Source organism: Suricata suricatta, chromosome 2, assembly GCF_006229205.1.
Source record: "Suricata suricatta isolate VVHF042 chromosome 2, meerkat_22Aug2017_6uvM2_HiC, whole genome shotgun sequence".
NCBI classification, from domain to species: domain Eukaryota; kingdom Metazoa; phylum Chordata; class Mammalia; order Carnivora; family Herpestidae; genus Suricata; species Suricata suricatta.
The window spans coordinates 23,582,560-23,603,816 of record NC_043701.1 but is presented as its reverse complement, the minus strand read 5'-3'; the positions used below and the strand labels follow the sequence as shown (position 1 = coordinate 23,603,816).

At 40.0% G+C, this 21,257-nt stretch overlaps 1 protein-coding gene and 1 pseudogene across 1 annotated transcript in view; one reads left to right on the top strand and one right to left on the bottom strand.

Moving 5' to 3' along the window:
• Positions 1-21,257, top strand: part of SND1 (staphylococcal nuclease and tudor domain containing 1) — a 413,215-nt gene that overhangs the window by 175,268 nt on the left and 216,690 nt on the right. Inside the window, exon 12 of the mRNA XM_029923894.1 lies at positions 6,797-6,897. Coding sequence (XP_029779754.1) covers positions 6,797-6,897 — 101 coding nt within the window. The remainder of the gene's footprint in view (positions 1-6,796; positions 6,898-21,257) is intronic.
• On the bottom strand, positions 4,551-4,801 carry LOC115279359 (annotated as a pseudogene).

The following is a 21,257-nucleotide window of genomic DNA, read 5'->3' as shown; positions in this document are numbered from 1 at the left end:
TGTATATGTTGCTCTTATTTGTAGACTCACTGTGTTTTTGTGACCCTGTGCTGTCTAGGATGAGGTCAGTTTGATGTCCTCTTTTGAGCGTTGAGTGGCTCTCTAAGTGCTTGTTTCTGAGTAGCTAGGTTGGCTCAGGGGTTAGGGGATGCCGTACGCTGAGAGCATGCCCAGAAGCAGGACCTAGAGATTCCTTAGCAATTTGTTTTGAAGCTCATCCTATTTTGAGCTGAATGGGTAATTGAAATTTGTTTCAAAATTTAAAATATATGTGTATCATATTTTTATAATAAATATATAAGCTGGGTTTTAGCAGGGGAAAAAAAGATTAAGAATATATAAATATTGATGAGCATTATGGAACGTCCTGTTTTATCCAGAGTAAAGGGAGACTTGATCTCATTGTTCATTGTCTTCCTAATTTAGTAAAGCAAGGAGTATCTTCTCAAAATACTTCTAGTTAACCTATTAATTAATTGAGATTATTCCCCGCACTCTGATTTAATTATCTTTGGTAAATAAAATCTCCAATAACTGGTACCTGCAAAATGAATCTGGAAAATGTGTAAATAAATACTAAATAGTGTATCATTCTTTAAAATAAGCCCTACTCATCTCTAAGTTGGGATGAATATGTATGAAGTTCATATTCTTGTTTGCTGTGGCTCCTTAAGGAGAAAAGTGTATTTAATTGAGTCTTTCTACCTAATGATTTCAGTAGTCTAATTATTTCAGTCAACATGCATCTTATTTATGCATATATGTATGTATTCATATATTTATTTATCTCACATACACTTATTTGGCACTTACTTTGTGCCAGGCTCTCCTAAGAAAATCAGTACGTGTTTATCTAAAAATAACTGACGCATAGAGCTTTCTCTGAATCCGGCCGTGTTCTAAATGCCTTGTGTATATTAATGCATTTCTTCTATAACAGTGAGGTAGGCAGAGTTATCCATGTTAAACTGAAGCACAGAGAAGTTAGGTAACTTATCTTAATTCACACAGCTCTTATGTAGAATTGCTGGGAACCAAAGCTTGGCAGTCCGGAGTCCATGCTCCTATTTAAGCTGTGTAAAATAGTTTGTTCTACTTACTTTTCTCTCCCAAGTGCATTAGCTGGACTTGCCCAGATGATGATATTGTCTTTTCTTGGGTTCATAGAAGCTTTTCATAACCACCTGGAAATTCTGTCATGAGAGTGATGGGTCATTTAAGAGCTTATTTCCAGAGGCAGGGTATTTATTACAGCACTTTGTGAATTTATGATTGGCTGTGTGGAATAGTGGGTGGGATTATATGGTAATTATGCAAAATAACCTTATATAACAGCCCTAGTTATATTAATACTGAACTCAGGCTGTGACCTGGAAATGTTGTGATGTGCAGTTGTTTTTCTCCCTTCCTTATCCTTTACACATGGTTCAGATTTTGTCACTTTGTCATTTCATTATCATCACCATCATAAGGCCTATGAAGTTCTTTGGTAGTTTGACTTTTTAAGAGATCAGATGTATGAAGAATATCCATCCATAAGTCCTCAAAATTCTTTAGGTTTGTCCCAAAGCTATTCTATTGAGCTAAATTACTTCCATGCTTTATAAGATTGTGATATAAATGTGGTCTTAGGTTTTCATCTTCATTCCTCTGAAAGGTCCTTGACATTTCTTTCAAGGAAGATTACACAATCTAATGGACTAAGGATGAGTCTTCTTTGAAAACATCTTTGAGAACCTAATAATATGGGAAACTACATGTATTTTGCTTACTTATTATAGGAGTGGCTGTGATTAAAGCTTCATCCTGATTTAAAGATACTCTTCTCCCCCATGTTTTTTTAATTAGAAAAAAATTTTTTAATGTTTATTATTCTTGAGAGAGAGAGAGAGAGCGAGCGAGCACTCGCGCATGAGTGGGGAGTGAGCAGAGTCGGGGAGGGAGACAGAATCCAAAGCAGGCCTCAGGCTCTGAGTTGTCAGCACAGATCCCAGTGCAGGGCTCGAACCCACAAACCATGAGATCATGACCTGAGCCACCCAGGCACCCTCGTTATCCACCATGTTTTATTTATTTTTATTTTTATTTTTAATGTTTTATTTATTTTTGATACAGAGAGAAACAGAGCATGAGAGGGGGAGGGGCAGAGAGAGAAGGAGACACAGAACCCAAAGCAGGCTCCAGGCTCTGAGCTGTTAGCACAGAGCCTGACACGGGGCTCGAACCCATAAACCTGAGATCTAACCAGAGCCGAAGTCGGAGGCTTAGCCCGCTGAGCCACCCAGGCGCCCCCGCCCCCCAAGTTTTAAATAAATACGTTTTTGTTATATAAAGCAGCATAAAGCTCAACAGCTTCCAAAGTGGCCCTCAAAACAGAATCTTCTCATTTTAAAGGTGTCCTTTAGAGTTTTATGACTGAAAGGGCTCCTGATTACATATATCCATTCATGCAGTGGATGTTTGTTTATTGTATACCCTCCAGCCACTGTACAGGCCCTGTGACAACAGTTTTAGTAAAAGGCGTGGCCTACCTTCTCCTAGAGCTTACAGTCTGTGTGTTCCAGTTTACTGTAGTAAAGATAAAGTAAGGAAAACACCATATCATACACCATATCTGACTAAGTTATCTTTTGAAATTCAAGAGTTCAGTGATACTCTAGAGTTCTAACCTAGTGCTTTAATTTTCCAGGCGAAAAAGGGAGACCCAAAGACGGGATGAGATTCTTTTATAAGAGAATCAAACAAGAGCCTAGGGCTCCTTGGGGCCATTGCTGTGAAGTGAAATCAGAGATCAGGCCCTGTGCTTGTGTTATGTACAGGTAACATACTTGTATACTAAACATTCCAGGAGTACCTTTGCTTGACAAATGAGGAAACTGTCTGCATTAACCTTCTACTTTTTTAACTCCTGTCATTTAACTCAAAAGCACAAAACTCAGGTTATCTTTTATCAAAGACCTTACTAAGATTTACACTTTTAATTAAAACTGTTTAAATTGTGGCTCTTTTTCAAGTGATTGACAAGTCAGTGATGAGTATCTAGAGATGGCTCCAAGGTAGAGAAACATCTCAGTACCCACAGGAGAGGGACATAAATGCTAATTACACATTGACTTTAAATCTTGATTTATCATAGCTGCGTGGAGGTGTGGGTCTTGGTTGTGGGCTATTCTCAGGGCCTCATTTGTATTTGAGATTTACTTTAATAATGTTGCCTCCCCAGTGAGCTCTTTAATCTCTTATTTTCAGTTCTTTTTCTAGATAAAGGAAAAAAAATTGGGAGATAAATATAATTATTGATTGTTTAGGGTATTGAGGATTGAAATTTTGTTTGGTCTTTCCACTTATTTTTCTGAACAACCGTTTTGGGATGGGGTGCCTTTTGGCCTTTTGAATGGAACGATGGTCAAGTGTTCGTTTTTGTTTATAATCATTATCCCCCCACCCCCATCAGCACCAGCATTATTCATATGGCCTTCTGGATGAATTTTTTGTAGTCCTTCTTGTTCCTTGTCCTGTCCTTGGCCTCTGTTAACTCTCGCCAGCTGCAGACAGGCAAACTAATAAAACCTCTTTGTCAGAGGTACTAGTTAAAACCCATCTGCCCCCACCCCAGTCTGATTATATTTACCCATCTCTTAGCTTTAGACAGGTTGATGAGACCTAGAAGTAATGCCAGTGTATATAACTGACTTTAGGAGTCTTCTGTATATCTTCTTCTTGTCTCTGTTGTTGTATTATGACAGCACTTCTCATAAGAAAGATTTACCTTACCTTCAATCCTTAATTGGCTTTCTCTCCAGTAGGGCTCCCTGTTGCTTTTAAACCATTATTAGATGGAGCATTCGAGTGAGTGATCTGACAGTCCAAATTTTGAGGCAGCTGTCCTTTTCAAAATATCCGTATTCATTTTTAAAATGAGTTTTTGAGGAACAGACAGATTGAAAGGATTTTAATGGTGCTCGCTAGCACTGAGCTGAACTTGAGGTCTATGCAATATGCTGTCTTCAAGCTGATCAGTGAGAACTAAAGACATGTTTAGAAAACAAGATTCTGGACTTTCTGACTGTGAGGATGGCTTCAGGATGCTTGATCCAGTGTATTTTCAGTGCAGATGTATAAACTTTGGCCATGGCCAAAACCAAGAATGTACCTTAATTCTATAAAACAGACCCTGAATGTTGAAGGATACCACTTGTTCGGTATATCCGTATCCATATACTGTATATTAGGATTAAACAACTTTCTCATTTTTAGGTTATAAGCTTCCTAATTTGTTGTGTTTGTTCGTTTTTTGGTTTTGGAGACCCATTTAATGAGGACGCTCAAGATCTGGCCTGGGCAGAGTGGGGAATGCCCTGAATTGGGCAGGCAACACATGTGGGTAGCAAGCCCACGCCTGACCTCAGGAAGGAATGTAAGGTAGTGGGGGATGGCTCAGGCAAGCAGACCCACTAGGCGGCCTGAAGGCCAGCCCTTAAAAAGGTGTCTAAGCCAGGCGGTGAGTGCCCAAGGAGGCAGGGCTGGGTTTGGTTGGGGGCTCCCAGAGCCTAAGGACTGCCATTGCTAGGAGCCTACCCAAGCTGCTTCTGGAACTCAGGGCGTGTCAGTCAGATGGACTCAGGTGGCATCTGGAGGCAGCTATGGAAGTGGCCATTCTCCTCCAGGTGGTCCAGACAGGACTCGGATATGGTCTGACATGGAGTTGATGGCAGCATATTTTTGCTTCTGCGAAGCCTCTGTCCTTGCCTTCTGTGCCTGCCTCCACTGACACACCCAGGTCCCTTTTGGGGTCTGACATTGTGGTCTCATGCGCTGTGCCTGGCAGAAGGTGGGAGGCGTTGGATGGAATGTGGGGCCACCCTAAACTATACATATAGCTTGTATACATATCTTTTCTTCAAAATTTAAAAGTTTTTCTAGTTCCTGCAAGCTTTTTTTTCCCCCGCAAAACTTCCTAACTGCAGCTCTATTGGTACTGAGTGTCATTAGCTGTGTCATTTTATTTACTTACAGTGATACCAGCCCAAGCAGCTTTGTGATTGTCATCTTGTTTGTTCTCCTTAGTGTTTCTTAACTTGGTTCCAGAGTAGTTATAGTAGACTGAAGTTATGTGCAGTTTTTCTGTAGAGACATTCATATTTAAAAAAAATTTTTTTTTACATTTATTTATTTTTGAGAGAGAGAGAGAGAGAGAGAGAGAGAGAGAGACGCAGAGTGTGAGTGGGGGAGGGTCAGAAAGAGAGCAAGACACAGAATCCGAAGCAGGCTCCGGGCTCTGAGCGTTCAACACAGAGCCCGACGCGGGGCTCGAACCCACGAACTGTGAGGTCATGACCTGAGCTGAAGTCGGCCCCTTAACTGACTGAGCCACCCAGGTGCCCCTTGAGACATTCGTATTTTTAAAAAGCAGATAATCAGGGGCATTGAAAGAGTTAAAGAACTGCTTTACATAATGTTATCAAGGAGTCCTGCAGGAATACTGCCAACCTCTTCTCTGTCAAGTGTAACTTCCTTGGGACATTAAATGTTTCACTATTTGACTCTCTTTTGGTATCAACCATTTGGTTTTTTAATTCTTAGAGCAGTTTTAAGTTCATAGCAAAATATAAAGTACAGAGTTCCCATATACACCCTACCTCTACACAGCCTCCCCTCCCCCCCATCAGTGTCCCTCACCAGAGTGGTACATTTGTTATCATTGATGAGCCTTCATTGATACATCATCAACTAAAGACTGTATTTTAACACTAGAGTTTACTCTTGGTATTCTGCGTCCTGTGGATTTTGAAAAACATATAACTGTATGAACTCATCATTAATATATGAAGCAGAATAGTTTCACTGCCCTAAAAATTCCCCAATGCTTTTCCTGTTTTTCCCAGTCTCTTTCCTCTATCTCCTGACAGCCACTGATCTCATTGTCTTAATCATTTTGCCCTTTTCAGAACGTCACATAGTTGGAACCATACAATACGTAGCTTTTTCAGGTTAGCTTCTTTCTCTTAGTAATACGCATTTAAGATTCCACTGTCTTCATACCATGATAGCTCCTTTCTATTTAGTGCTGAATGATACTCCTGTGTCTGGATGTACCACAGTTTATTTGTATATTCATCTGCTGAAGGACACCTTAGTTGTTTCCAGATTTTGGTAGTTATAAGTAAAGATGCTATAAACATGCTTATGCAGGCTTTTACACAGACATAAGTTGCAGCTTATTTGGATAAATGCCAAAGCACATGATTTTTGGAACATACGGTAAAATATGTTTAGTTTTGTAAGAAACCGCCAAACTGGCTTTCAAAGTAGCTGTACTGTTTTGCATCCCTACTAACCATGAACGAGAATTTCTGCTGTTCCACGTGCGCGCCAGCACTTGTCAGTGTTCGGATTTTGGCAGTCCTAATGTAGCCGTAGCTCCTTAGTGTTGTGATTTGCATTCCCCCAGTGATAGGTGATGAAGAGCTTTGTTGCCTTCCAAAGGGGCTTCTTTGGTGAGATGTCCAGGTCGTAGGCCCATTTTTAAATCAGGGTGTTCATTTCCTCACTGTTGAGTTTTAAGACTTCTCTGCATATCTTGTTTCACAATCTTCTGTCAGATAAAAAGTTTTGCAGGTATTTTCTCCCAGTCTGTGGGTCAACTATCTTTTAATTGTTGTTTTTTAAAATGTTAATCCTAGACACACACACCGGGTGAAATGATCCTTGACAACTGGGCAGGTACACGTGGCTGCTAGTGAGCTGTGTTGCAAACCCTCAACCCTATTAACTTCCTTGATTCTCTTATTTTCAGGTCAATGTGACCGTCGACTACATTAGACCAGCCAGCCCAGCCACAGAGACGGTACCTGCCTTTTCAGAGCGTACATGTGCCACTGTCACCATTGGAGGAATGTGAGTATTCTCACTGGCCAGGGCTCAACCACAGCTATGAGTTGTCCTCATTTAAGTGTCTCCTTCCTTTTCTCCCTCATTTCCTTTCTGTTGCTCCTAATACAGTGGTTTATAATTGTTATGTCTGTGTAGCACTTTATATTTGCAACGCATTTTATAGTCATTCATTAGCTAATCATATTCTCTCATTATTGTCATTTAAGATTTATTGGTCTCTGTGTGCTTGGCACTATGTAGCATATATTATTACTATTAATAGTGGCACTTACTGAGTGTCAGTCAGGACCTATGTACTATCTGACATTAAGTAGAAATTATCTGCACATTAGTTTAGGCAGTTCAATTACAGACCAGAAAGGGTAGGCCGGGGAAGAAGAAGGGTTCATTGGGCATTTTCTTTATATAGATGTATGTAATCAGGAGATGATGGGGCCTTTCTTTCTCTCTTGGTCTGCCTGTATCCTGTTATATTCCAGAGTCTCTTGGGAACTTGGTTGATGAACAGTCTTTCAAGGGAGGTGTCTGCTGGAGGGGAGGAAGCTGCAGCCTGCCGGGCCATGCTCGCACAATAAATATAAGCAATCAGTCCCCGGTAGCAGTTCTTACTCTGTATAAAATATACCAGCATGATCATTGTTTCCATCTCTAGTTAACAATCTTAAATGCTGTTTGTTACCAAACTGGTATTTTTCTTCTCTTTTAAGGGGGCATGGTGGAGGGGAAGAAAAGAATAGGTTTCTCATCAAAACAGGGATTGTCTTATTGAAAGCACAATGGAGCCCATTAGGAGAAAGACCTCTAAGCTACAGAATTCTTGTGAAAGGAAACAGAGGATCTTTTAACTAATTTTCCTTCCAGTAGCTCTCCTACCAAAGAAGAGCCTTCTCTGCTCATTCGTGCTGTCACACTTGAAAATAACTATTTTTAGCCGTTGTTATCACTCCTGTATTTATGTAAACATTACTGTTCACACAACCATCAGAGACTTCATGGAGAGGAACTCAATATAGGATTTTGTTGTCATTAGCTTAACGCCATCACAAGTGACATGTTTTATTAGCAGAATCTTGATAAATCAGATATTTTTGAAATGGAAGAGACTTGGACATAGTTTGGTCATTTTTTCTGCCTGTTTAACTTGAAGTAATGATTATTACCACTTTGTCACCATTTAGGAGTTAGATGCATGCTACTCTACGTGGAGAGCTGGAAAGTTAGTATTCCTAGATGTTAAAATTTTAACTGTCACAAAGAATCATCTCAGTAGATAACAGCTCTTAGAGTCTAATTACTGGTAAAAACAACAACATCACTACTGTAAAAATGCATACCTTTAATTTTGGTAGATGGTTTCCACCCGTTTTAACAATCCATTAGAGTGGATTATTTCATTAGGTTACCACTGAGATATATTTTTAAGGTAAATTTATACTGCTTAGTATTACATATTTTGGATGCCTGGGTGGCTCTGTTAGTTAGGCGTCTGACTCTTGATTTTGGCTCAGGTCATGATCTCAGGGTCAAGAGATCGAGCCCTACATCAGTCTCTGTGCTGTTGAGCCTGCTTAAGATTCTCTCTTTCCCCCCCTCTCTGCCCCTCCATGTGCACACACTCTATAAAAATTTACATATTCTGAGTATGTTATAGGGATTTATTTTTAAATATAGGACACTTTGAAACAGGTGGTTTTAAAATTCCATAGTAGGGTATTGTGGGTATGCTCCATGCCGGGATACCTTTAGGTTTCAACTGCGTTGATCTTGGCTTTGATGGAGATTTCTCCTTCAGACCAGCATGGCTCTCTCCAAAGGTTAGGTGACGGGTCCAGCCAAGGGTTTGGTCTGTAATCAAGTCTTCATAAGAAATTATCAGCCTTTTTTTCAATTTGGTTGGTTAACAAAGGTTGATTACTTTTTTTTTAAGTTTATTTATTTTTTGAGAGTGCACATGTGCGCATGAGTAGGGGAGGGCACAGAGAGAGAGGGGCACAGAGAAACAGAAGCAGGCTCCATGCTGACAGCAGAGAACCTGGTGTGGGGCTTGAACTCACAAACTGTGAGATCATGACCTGAACTGAAGTCAGACACTTGAGTGATGAGCCACCCAGGTACCCCCGCAAGTTGATTGGTCTTAATTGATAGGATAGACTCTCTGTACTTCAGGTTCATGGCAGAGATGCTAACCTTGACTTAACATCTCTACCACTCAGTTCTTGTAACTGGATTATGAAAAATACTATTTTTGTATGATTTACCAAAGTGTTGATCAATGTATTGATTCTTCTAGATCCCTAAATTGTCTCATTATATTAGATCAGGGTGCCTGGGAAGCATTGTGAATTTCTTTATAGAGTTGTTTCTACAAATTAGACTTTGTGAAGCAGCTGCTGGAGTGCATTCGGGAGAAATAACTGGGATTTACTGATACTCTTAAGACAAACTCTCACTAGACAGTAAGCTCCCTGAAGAGAGGGATTTTTGTCACTTATATTCTCTTTTGTAGTCTTAGTATTCAACATATGGTAGGAGTTTCAATAAATTTTTGAATTATTTGTTTATCATATTGCACAGTGTCCCTTTATGAAGCATAACAGTAATACTTAGATGTCTCATTACCTGGGGACACTTGTTTCTGTTGCGCCCGGAGTTTGTTGTTATGTAATCAGTACTGGAAGAGTTATATTGGATAGGTCTCCTTTTTTGTTTGATTATGGGGACATCATTGCCAAAGATAGGTCATGTCTGGAAAATGAACCTTTTAATGCTTCTTATGCTTTTTAAGTCATACTCCTAGCTTTTTATTTTCCCTTTGCCTTGATTTTGTGTTTATTCTTTCTCTGAATTTTCTGTACTTTTGCAAATCAGTTCAAATAAAATTGTAGAAAAGTTGTATGAATAAATAATAATCAACTACTCGGCTTATATTCAGAATTTAGGTATACTAACAGCCTTCTGAGTGTAACAGTTAACTATTGAAAAACATTGACTAGAGAAGGGATTTTTTCCTTAAGTTTATTTATTTTGATAGAGATAGGGGAGGAGCAGAGAGAGAAGGAGAGAGTATCCCATTTAGGCTCCACGCCATTAGCACAGAGCCCAGTGTGGGGCTCGGTCTCACCAACTACAAGATCACGACCTGAGCCAAAATTAAAAGTCAGACACTTGACTGACTGAGCCACCCAAGTCCCCCGAGAAGGAATTTTTAAAATATAAAATAATTTTATTTTAAACATTAAAATACGCACATATTTTCAAATCTTTGATATATGGGCAGAGTAGATCAACTATTCGATAAACTGAGAAATTGCATAACTTCCTCTTTAGAAGGAGTACTTGAGGGGCACCTGGGTGGCTCAGTCGTTTAAGCGTCTGATTTTGGCTCAGGTCATGATTTTGCAGCTCATGCGTTTGAGCCCCACATTGGGCTCTGTGCTAACAGCTCAGAGCCTGGAACCTCCTTCAGACTCTGTGTCTCCCTCTCTCTCTGCCCCTCCCCGCTCTCACACACATACACACATACACACACACACACACACACACACACACACTCTCTCTCTCTCTCTCTCTCTCTCTCTCTCTCTCTCTCAAAAATAAACACTTAAATAAAAGGAGTACTTGAAAACACTAATTATGAAACCCTAGATTTTTGTGATTTATATCCCCCTCATTTATTTTGCAGCATTTTAAAGCCATGCATCTTATTAACCCTTTTCAAAGTATTCAGCTTTTTTCATAAACACTTTTTTTGTGTGTGCTCATTTCAGTTAACAAACTATCTAATGAAGTACATAATTAAAAATAACAGGCACAACCAGTATAAATAGTTTAGCAGACAGAAGCAAATGGCTCAACAGGTTGGGACAGAAGTGCATTCTGATTGGCGTCATGTGAAATTCTAGAATCTGTGGGTCAGTAGAGGGAGGGTTAGGAGAGCTCCGATAGTAATGCATCACCTCTCAGAAAGACTATCTTTGTTCAAGCTTGTAAAAATGCTGTAGAGTTAAGAAGTCATCCACTGTAACTTATGCCTGTCATCCTCTGTAGCCCCCATATGGGCTTTCTTAACATCTAGAGGCTTTCCTGTTATTTAAGAGATCAACTGGGCTCTGGCTATGGAAGAGCTGCTCTCACGCTGCTGATCACAGGGTGATGAGGAGGAGGAGGCAGATGAGATGGAGTTTCCTTCAGTTACTTCAAAGCAGATTTTTAAGTGTGTGTCACATGCTAGAGTGTGCGAATTGTCTGTATCCTCAGCAGGGTTCAGTCTAGTCCTTCTCTTTTTCTTTTTGGCGGAGGGGAGGAGGTGGATCACAGGATCTGTGTGAGGCACCTCCGGGGTGGCAGTCTTCTGCTCCCGTCTCTTGCCCCAATGGGAGAATCAATGGAAATGAGGTTCATCGTTCCTGTACTAGATTAACAGTTTCTTGATTAACTTTACCGTAGCGTTGGCAAGAGTTGTTATCTGTTAGTCAAAACAGTTTAAATAAAAAATAAAAAGATCAAACTTAGAGTTGTTTCTCATTCTCTGGCTCCCAGGCTGGGAATTAGCTGAGCCTTTTAGGCCTGGTTTGTGACATGAAGCTGTCAAGATGGTGCTTCCTGTTAATTACTTTTTATTGTATTTAAGACACTTAAATAACTCTTCTTGTGATTTAGTCTTCTATGTAATTAGCTTCAGTGATTAAAATCTCATTCTTTCTTTATTGTCACAGTCTTCTTGAAGAGAGATTTTTCTGGGATGACCTTTTCTTGTGCTGGACTTCCCAATTACTTGGAGCTCCAATTTTAGCAAATGCATATTAGAATCTATTAACTAGTTGCTCACCTCTCTCTGCATGTCACCTTTTCAAAGAAAGGTCTTAAAATCTGTTCACATTTATAAGGGGGCACCTAAAATATATAATTTAGGGGCTTAAACGTCACATACTCACATGCATAGTTACTACCACTTCAGACATGGAAAATTGTAACAGATTCAGCAAATGCAGTACCACTAAGATATTTCCCCAGAGTTTTTCATTATGTGTGAAGTATTTCACAATGGCAGGAGATCATGGACATGACCTGTTTTGGAAAATAAAGAATGGCTTATAGATGGAAGCGTAGAATAGGAATAGTTGGAAAATGCCTCTTTTTGTACAGTGTCATATTTTTGGGGAGTAGGTGACATTTTTTTTTCTGACATTCTTTTTGAAGTCATGTTTCCCTCTACTGCTTTCCTGCACTGCCTGTGGTGCTGCCTTTGAGTCTTTCATGGCCACTGCTCTTTTGATGTCCACACAGGTATGAGGCCTTGCTGCCAGAGGTCTTGTTGAAGATCTTTTGGGCTTGGGACATGTTGGTTACATCTTTGTTCTAGTGACTATCCTCCAGCAGCCTTAAAGCCGTCGTATGAACATTCTTTGTGTCTCTTTGGATTCTTCCCAGATAGAACTCATCTGTTATATTTATATAAACCATTCAGTCATACTTGTAGGGAATGAGACTTATTCTTTTTTCTATATCTTTGGTTCTGGTTTGCAGGAGTACTTCTTTCTTCAAGTGTTCTATACGTGACTGAAGCTTGAAGTCAGGTCTTGTTCCTCTTCTGGAATAATCCTTTTCTATTCCTTGTTTGGTTTTCCTCAGCCACAGTAGGAGTAAGTGTCCTGTAATTCCCAGCTTCTCTGGATTGAGTTCTGTAGCTTAAAGGTTTTCACAATCAGACTAAACCTCTATCTCTCGAGTTTTCAAATCCTAAAATATACTAATATCTGACTTTTAGGCGAAACATAGGAATTAAGTGGGCTCTTGAAACACTATTTTTGGGACTAGGGTTTTGACTTAGAGGTGCCTGCAACATCTCAAAGGCACTCTTTTAGCCCCTGAAGAAGTGCAGAGACATTATTAATGTCACTGACTTGGCCATGAGGTAGAAACTGGATGGTTGCCAACCCTTTTCTCCAGATTTACTCCTTATGCTTTATCAGATTTATTGGAGGCCCCCCATTTTTTTCCTGCTATGAAGGAAAAGGGACACATCAGAATCTGGGTCCCCCCTCCTTTAATCAGAAACACCCATCCTCCCTCCTCTCCCCAGCTAGAAGTATGTTAGATTGTTTACTGGAAGTCCTAGGCTGCTTGATTTATATAATTGCTTCTGCTATGTTTGGTAGAAGTATGCCTATCCATGAAGAAGACACTGGAAGATTCTATGACATTTAGTTTAAAATACTTTGGAAAGAAATAGTTGAAAACTGGCCCCTCACCTGTTAGCTCAGTCAGCTATAGTGATCATTTTAAGAGACTGATTCCAGTCAAGTATAGTGATTATTTTAAGAGACTGGTCCCATAAAGCACTTGAAGAAGGAACTTAGCTTATGCAAAGGGTGTATGGTGGGGATCAGGAAAACACTCAGTTTCAGACAGATCACTCTCTCATATATTTTGTGGCTACCTATGGAAATTTCATGCTGCCAGATGTTACTCCTTTAAAGACCTCTTGGTTTCAGATAACTGCATTATCATTATCTCTGTATCGAAGTGCAATTAAGCTTTTCATACGAGAATCCTTGGATCATATGAAATCAGCAGAATCCATGCTCAACTCTGTGTTTTCCCTGTGCCTGTCTACCAAGAACAGTAGATTTATCTGTGTATTCATACAGGAAATATTTGAACACCTACTGTATGCCAGGCACTGGGAATATAGCAATGAATGAAGCAGCAAACCGGTCCACATGATGAGGCTCTCCCGAATGCTTTTCCTTCTTGGGATTTCTTGGCACTGATTAATGCAGCCTCAAGCATTCTTGTGGATCTTCACTGGCTTTGCTGCCCTTAGAACCTTGTTTATGTAGAGTTTTGCTTTAAGAAACACAAATGGCTTCTTTTACTTTTTATTTTTATTTTTTAATGTTTTATTTATTTTTGAGACAGAGAGAGACAGATCATGAGCGGACAGGGGCAGAGAGAGAGGGAGACACAGAATCAGAAACCGGCTCCAGGCTCTGAGCTGTCAGCACAGAGCCCGATGCGGGGCTCGAACCCACGAACGTGAGATCATGACCTGAGCTGAAGTCGGACACTTAGCCAACTCAGCCACCCAGGCACGCCTCAAATGACTTCATTTAAACAGTGCCTGAAAATGTTGTTTTCTCTTAGGTTTTGCCAGGGACTTTTAGAGACTTTACCGCTCAGAAATAGGTTAAAATATAAATGAAAGGTAATTTCTCTTTATCTCTTTCTTTTTAGATGAATCAATAACTCATTTTGTCAATAGACAAAATGAAATGCTTGAGTGACTACTCACTGGCACCCATCTGCCCCTTTCCTCCTCACTGTATAGTTCCTGGCTCACGCCATGTACACACCGCTCTGAATGCTGATGGCTCCCCTGTGTTCCCATCCTGCCGCACGTTCTCTTCGGGGCTTCGAGCACTACAGGGTCTGCTTTTCACTTGTGGGACAATTATCCTCACAACTTTATAAAGTAACACTACTAATCTCAAAATGTTTGACGTTAAACCATATGTATTTACTTCCTTATCTAAACAATGAATATTTTTAATGTACTATTACTTTTATCCTTTAACCCCAGATTTTACCATTATTTAAGTTTTACCATTAGTGAACTTTATAAAGTTCCTTACCGTTTCTGATGAACTCTACAGAGTATTTCCGTCTCTGAAAGATTACAGAGTTAGAATGCTACCTTTTTCTGACTCCTCATTACTTTTAAAAGTTTCTATTTCAAGGTTGTTTGCATTTATTGTTTTCTCTTCTGTCAGTAGGTAATTGTCTTCTAAGCTTTGCTTGTAGGTTGATCCAAAAAATTTACCCTCCACCATAGCAGCTCTAAGTTGGACCAAGTATGATAGCATGAGAAGACGCACAGAAAAACCACTCCTATGTAGTTACATCTGCAGGGAAATGTTGAATGAATTCCCCGTGCATGTGTCTCTCTGGTGTGTGTGTCTGTCTGCCTCTATCCCCATTTTGTATTTCCTCCTATGCACCTGCCCCTCCTATCTCAGTTCATTCTTTTTGTGGTATTTCCTTTTCATTTGATGAAGAAACTTGATTTTACATGTGTGGGTGGTAAAGTTTCTGAATTTCCACATGTCTGATAATGTCTTAATTTTGTGCATATTCCTGATTGTTAGTTTCTGTATGAAGTTCTAGCTTTAAAATTATTTTCCCAAGAGCTATGATGCCACGTTTTTCTGTTGCTTTAACAGTGTTTATTAGAACTCCGTTTCGATTCCTTTAAATTTCACTTTCTTCAACATTTTTTTTTCCAGATTCTGGAAGCTTTTTACAATTTTCTGTTTATCATTGGTTTTATGAAAATTTATTAAAACATTTCCAGTGTATCCTTTTTGCTACATACTCAGTGGGCCAAAAACACTCATGTCTTCCTTCCACTTGGAGATATTTTTCTTTCTATTCCTTCTTGAATTATTTTCTTTTTCTTTTGCCTCTGACTCTGGAAATTCTATCAATATTGTATCTTATGCTTCATATATTTGTAAATTTTATTTAATTAAAAAAAAATCTCCTTTACATTTTGTTTTACATACAAGGAACTGTCTTCAGTGTTATCTTTTGGCTTGCTTAACCAACCAGCCATGCATATTGAGTCATTTTCCCTCGTTTGCACTCTAATTCATTCATCTCATTCATTTGCTTACCCATTAATTCATTTATATAACTGCTTAGTTATAAAATGCCTAGTATGTGCTAAGCACTGTGTTAAGCAGTAGGAATGTATTGGTAGTTCTAAAACTGAAATGATTTCTTCTGTGAAATTTAGAGACTGTTCTCTTCTCTAGCTCATTTTAATTGTTTTTTTAGCATTCATATCTAAATTTTTTATTCTTTAAGTGTTTTAATAGCAGCCTGTTCTTAGTCCATGAATATAATATTTTCTCTGTCTCTGAGAGTATTATTTAAAAATTTAAAAACTAGGGCACCTGGGTGGTTCAGTCAGTTAAAGGTCTGACTCTTGATTTCAGCCCAGGGCATGATCTCAGATTGTGGGGTCGATCCCATGTCCGTCTGTGTACTAATAGCACAGAGCCTGCTTGGGAGTCTCTTTCTCTCCCCCTCTCTCTGCCCCTTCCCCACCCAAAATAAATACACATTTAAAAAAATTTTTAAAGCCCTCTTCCATTGAATTATCCACCATGACTAAATGTTCTATTCATTTTGTTCCTTTTCTCTCATAAATCCTCAAATATTTGGGGAGCCTTGATTTCTGTGTGTGAAGGAGTTGCCATGGTATTCCCCTGCAGCTGTTTATACCCACTTCCCCAAGGCCTCTCTTCATGAAAGAGCATAGGTGAGAAGGAAGTATCGGAGGCAGCCTTCCTTTGTGGTGCCTGAAAGTGTTTTGACCTGGAACACAGAGGACACAGGCAGTTTCCAGACCGCACTAAAATTGTCAAAGCAAAGGTCAGGTTCTTTGGCTGGTGAAGAGAGAGCTAATGTGTACTTCACTGGGTGAGGGGAGAAGGGGATGTGATGTGCTTGTCCCACCAGGTCAGGTGCTGTGCCTCTGCCTTTCTCATAGGCTACAACCTTCAGCTCAGGTCCTTCGCCACTTAAATCATCTACCTTATGTTCTAGAACCTGTGTTTCTGTGAAGTGACTTGTCCTATACATGATCTTGGTAATCTGGGGACTCTCACTGGCATAATGTTGAAGTTGTGTCGGTGTAGAAACAGTATTCCCATCGAGTTTAAAATACTGAATCTGTAAGTGGTAAGCCTTCTCCCATTTAAAGGGAGAGCTTTAGCAATACAGAGATTTATACAAAGAAAAAATCTCAGAATGTGAAGTTGAGAGATCTGCAGCAGTGTTTTCCTTCAGTGTAAGCCATGACTACATTAGTATCTTCAGGAACTTTTCGGCTTTCTGCTTGGTTAACCTTGGTAGCACCCTCCAAGTGTAGTTGGAAAAGCTGTGAAGACACTCCCTCCAGTCTTTAAACAGTGGATTAATGAAGAGTTCTACAGCTTGATTCAGATTTTATATTGAGATTATAATGGTGTCTATTAGGAACATAGCCCCTCTACAAGGAGAGTGTAGAGGATCCCTGGGATTGAAGGCTACTCTGTCATTAGAGATTTAACTGTAGCCCTCTTTTTATTAGGGTTGCTTTTGCTACTCCTTGGGCTAGAAAGTTCCATTGGGTTTAAGTAGTCTGCCCATAATCCAGTTTTTCTTCTTAAGCCCCATTTGTTGAGTTTTGGGTGGTTTCCTGGATTGTGAACTATTCAGGAACACACATAAAAGTAGTGATACAAGAAATACCTGTACTTGCCAGTAGATTATTTCTTGGGTATTTGCCAAGGGTCAGAATCCTCTGCTCTTAATAACTTTGTGGGCATCATAGGGACAGGAAAGAGGCCTGCTGATCCAACTCTTTTGAATGAGGGTCCTGATTAATTGCTCAGATGATGTCCCCAGAGTCTCCTTGTGTGGTGCTTTGTATTTTGTCAATAAAGGTCCTTGGGGTTCTGCCAGTTCTCTAACAATCAGATCCCATCTGCTTTCTGTCTTTCAGGATTTGTGCAAACTTTCTGATATGCTGTTAACACAATTTCTTGTATTCTAGGACCATCAGGGCTCTATTCTTGTGCGTGTCTGGCTTTTCTGTCATTTCAGTGGGACCTTGTAAAGGATGTCATGTGGACATACGTTCGCAGTCTGCCATTCTGACCTCCCTCAAGCATTCTCTCTTTATTTTTTCAGATAATGCAATTGATGTGATATGGAGGGGGCATTTGACATGGTTACCAATAAGCAAAGGTCCTGTGTCTTTCATATGCCATTTCTCAGTCCCTTTCTCTTTATAATTCCTGTGGCCAGTAAAGTACAAAGTGGGAAGGTAAATAGGACTGGAGTTTTTGTAGATTTCTTCTGTCTCCTGGAGTGATGCTGCTTAATGGTGATTTGCTCCAGTTCATACTGTGATTTTTTAAAATGTTTTTAATTTTCTTAATTTATTTTTGAGAGACAGAGAGAGACGGCGCGAACAGGGTAGGGTCAGAGAGAGAGGGAGATATAGAATCCGAAGCAGGTTCCAGGCTCTGAGCTAGCTGTAAGCACAGAGCCCGATGCGGGGCTGGAACCCACAAACCATGAGATCATGACCTGAGCTGAAACCGGATGCTTAACCAACTGAGCCACCAGGTGCCCCGTGTGATTTGTTTTTTAATCATAAAACATTGTAAGTTTTTTTCTAGTTTAGAAAATAAAGGGAAATTACCCATTTATTATTTAATCATGCTAATATAATAGCTCTTGTGTGGGGGTTACTCCTTTTGAGTGTTTATTTTTTGAGAATTTTGTCTTAAGAACAGGAAAATTGACTACTTGGCCTAGTGCCAACGTGAAGTCTAAGAGAAGAGATAAAGTAGGCTTTGGAGCTGAGCAGATGTGAAGTAAAACTTCAGCTCTTCTCCTGGATAGCTGTCCAATGTTGGGCCTTAGTTGTTTTTTTGTTTTTTTTGTTTTTATATAATTTAGATATAATAATCTCACGTCATGGGGTAGTTTTGAGAATTAAACATACTATGCATTTAAAATGTTCAGCATATTTACTAAGGCTTAACAGTTTTCACATCAGCCCAAACTTCTAGACTGGACTAGTCACTATTGATCTAATTTTGTATCTAGTGGCTTCATTATTATTATTATTATCATTTTTTTGTGTGAGAGAGAATTCATGTGCATGAGCAGGCGTTGGGCAGAAGGGGAAGGAGAGAGACTCTTAGGCAAGCTCCACACTCAGCACAGAGCTGACACAGAGCTTAATCCCATGACCCTGGGATCATGACCTGAGCCAAAATTAACCCCTATTTATTATTTATTTAAATTATCTCTACACCCAGCATGGGGCTTGAACTTATGACCCTGAGATCAAGATTCCCATACTCTGCCAACTGAGCCAACCAGGCCCCCCTGCCCTTTCTCTCTTTGTCCTCTTTTACACACTTCCAGCCATTTATTTTCATTAAAACTTCTCTTTTTAAAAAGGACTTTTCTTAAGTGTTTATATTCTATCCTCTTGTTAGTCTTTACAACTCTTTCTGGCCAAGCTCCTCCACTTACAACAGTGCTACGTCTCAGAATGTTCTACGTATTAGCTGAAGTAAGATATAGGAAATGCCAAAAGAAAATGTCTCATTGGATTATAACTTAACTTTTGTAGTATTCCATTTTTATTGTTCCATGGCAGGCCCTTTGGTTGGATTTATCTCTTTTTTTACTTTTTAAGTTGTCATGATGGCTAGCTTATATCCATTTTCCCTCTGAATCTTAAATGTATACTATATTAACCCAGTAATGATTCATAAGTATTTCCATAAAGATAGAAGCGATATTCATGAGTATGTTTTTTGTTTGATTTGGTTTTTGGTTTTGGTTTGTTTGAGAGAGAGTGAGCAAGGGACAGAGAGAGAGAATCCCAGATAGCCAGGGGTGGGGGCAGGAGAGAAAGAGAAAGAAGTGGGGCTCACCTAAAGCCTGGCTTTTGCACAAAGCAGATCTTGTGCTCGCCCAATGTGGGACTCAAACTCATAAACTGAGATCATGACCTGAGCCAAAGTCAGATGTTCAATGACTAAGCCCCTCAGGTGCCCATGAAGAAGTTTCAATATTTCAAGAAGTTTAAAACACAGACAATTTGGGGCACCTGGGTGGCCCAGTTGGTTAAGTGTCTGACTTTGGCTCAGGTTGTGATCTCACGGGTTCGTGAGTTCAAGCCCCACTCTGGGCTCCACGTTCCACGCACACTGTCTCTCTCTTCCTCTTCCCCTTGCTCACTCATGCTCGCTTGTTCTCTCTCTCAAAAATTAAAAAAAATTAAAAAAATAAACACATCCAATTTATCTCTTATTAAAAGTAATTTATTGAAAATGCCTTTAGGTGGCTCCATCATTTAAGTGACTGACTTCGTCTCAGGTCATGATCTCACAGTTTGGGTTCAAGCCCTGTGTTGGGCTCTGTGCTGACAAATCGGACCCTGGAACCTATCTTAGATTCTGTCTCCCCCTCTCTCTGCCCTTCATGTGCTAGCGCGTTTTCTCTCTCTCTCTCTCTCTCTCTCTCTCTCTCAAACTCTCTCAAAAATAAGTAAATAAACATTAAAAACAAGAAGAAAATGCCTTTGAAAGCAGGAGGTGTGCTAGCAAACAGTCTACCTGGGTACTGTGCTCTAGTGATCTACCGATCTACGTATCTGAAGTAGTTGAAAAGGCAGAGCACCACTAACCTTATGTGTTTTAGGAAGTGCTATTCTAAACCCCCATCTGAACAGTTCTCCTGAATATTATATTCTGTGGAACTTAGAGAATGACCCTCTCTGTTGTGACGCTCTTGTGAATTTTCGTGCCATCAGTAAAGTTATGTTGACAACAAGTGCAACTTGGAGAGAGTTAGGAGACAGTTGGACCTTTGAAGTCGATGTGTATGATAGTTTGGAGATGGTTAGTAACAGCATGAACTTCACAACACGTTAAGGAATCTTGGGACTGCCTTCTATCAAGTTTCCATTGTGGCTTTTACATGCAGCCTTTTAGATCTCTGATACATCTGCTTACATATCAACTGTGACTCCGCAGACCATTGCCTTAATGGTTGCTCCTATTGTGTTAAAAGTGTGACTTATAAACCATCACATATCAGGTCAGCAGCCAGGGGAATTATATGGTGGTTCTTAGACCATCTCTTCTTCCCCCTGCCCCGCCTCACCCCACCATTGTGGCATTGTTTGCAAAATCATGTTTTTCTTTTAAGAAGCAACTATGCACAACATTTATTCTTGTCACCACTTCCTCAGAAACCTCCCTCTGAAACTGTTCTTCCCTTTATCAGCCACAGGCTGTGGCTGTGGAGAGATCAGACCATTTAGTGAGGGTTGGTCACAAAGGCTTTGTGGTGGCTTACTGTCTTTCAGAGCCAAGAACCAGAATAACCTTGCCCTCCCTGAAGAGTAGGAGAGAAAAAGACATTTCATACCCCATAGCCTTTTAGTGGGGCTCATTTGTTGCTTATACTAGAGCTAAGAATCATCTAGTGAAAAAGTATTCTGTCTTCTAATTCTTAGAGAAATATGCTGCCTACCAGAAGGCAATTTGGTTTTGACTTCTAGAACTTTTACTTGCAGAGGTCCTAAACTTTATTTATGCAGTGAAAGCCTAAAGCAGTTACTCTATTCTGAACTGTAGCCACACTGACATTGGGCCTGGTCCAGTTGCTAATGGATTCTGGGGAACAAGAACGCTGCTCGCCTTTTCCCACGGCGCCAGCTGGCTCGGTTGTAGACTATAAACCATAACGGGACAGGTAGTGGAATTCTTTACTGGGCCGTC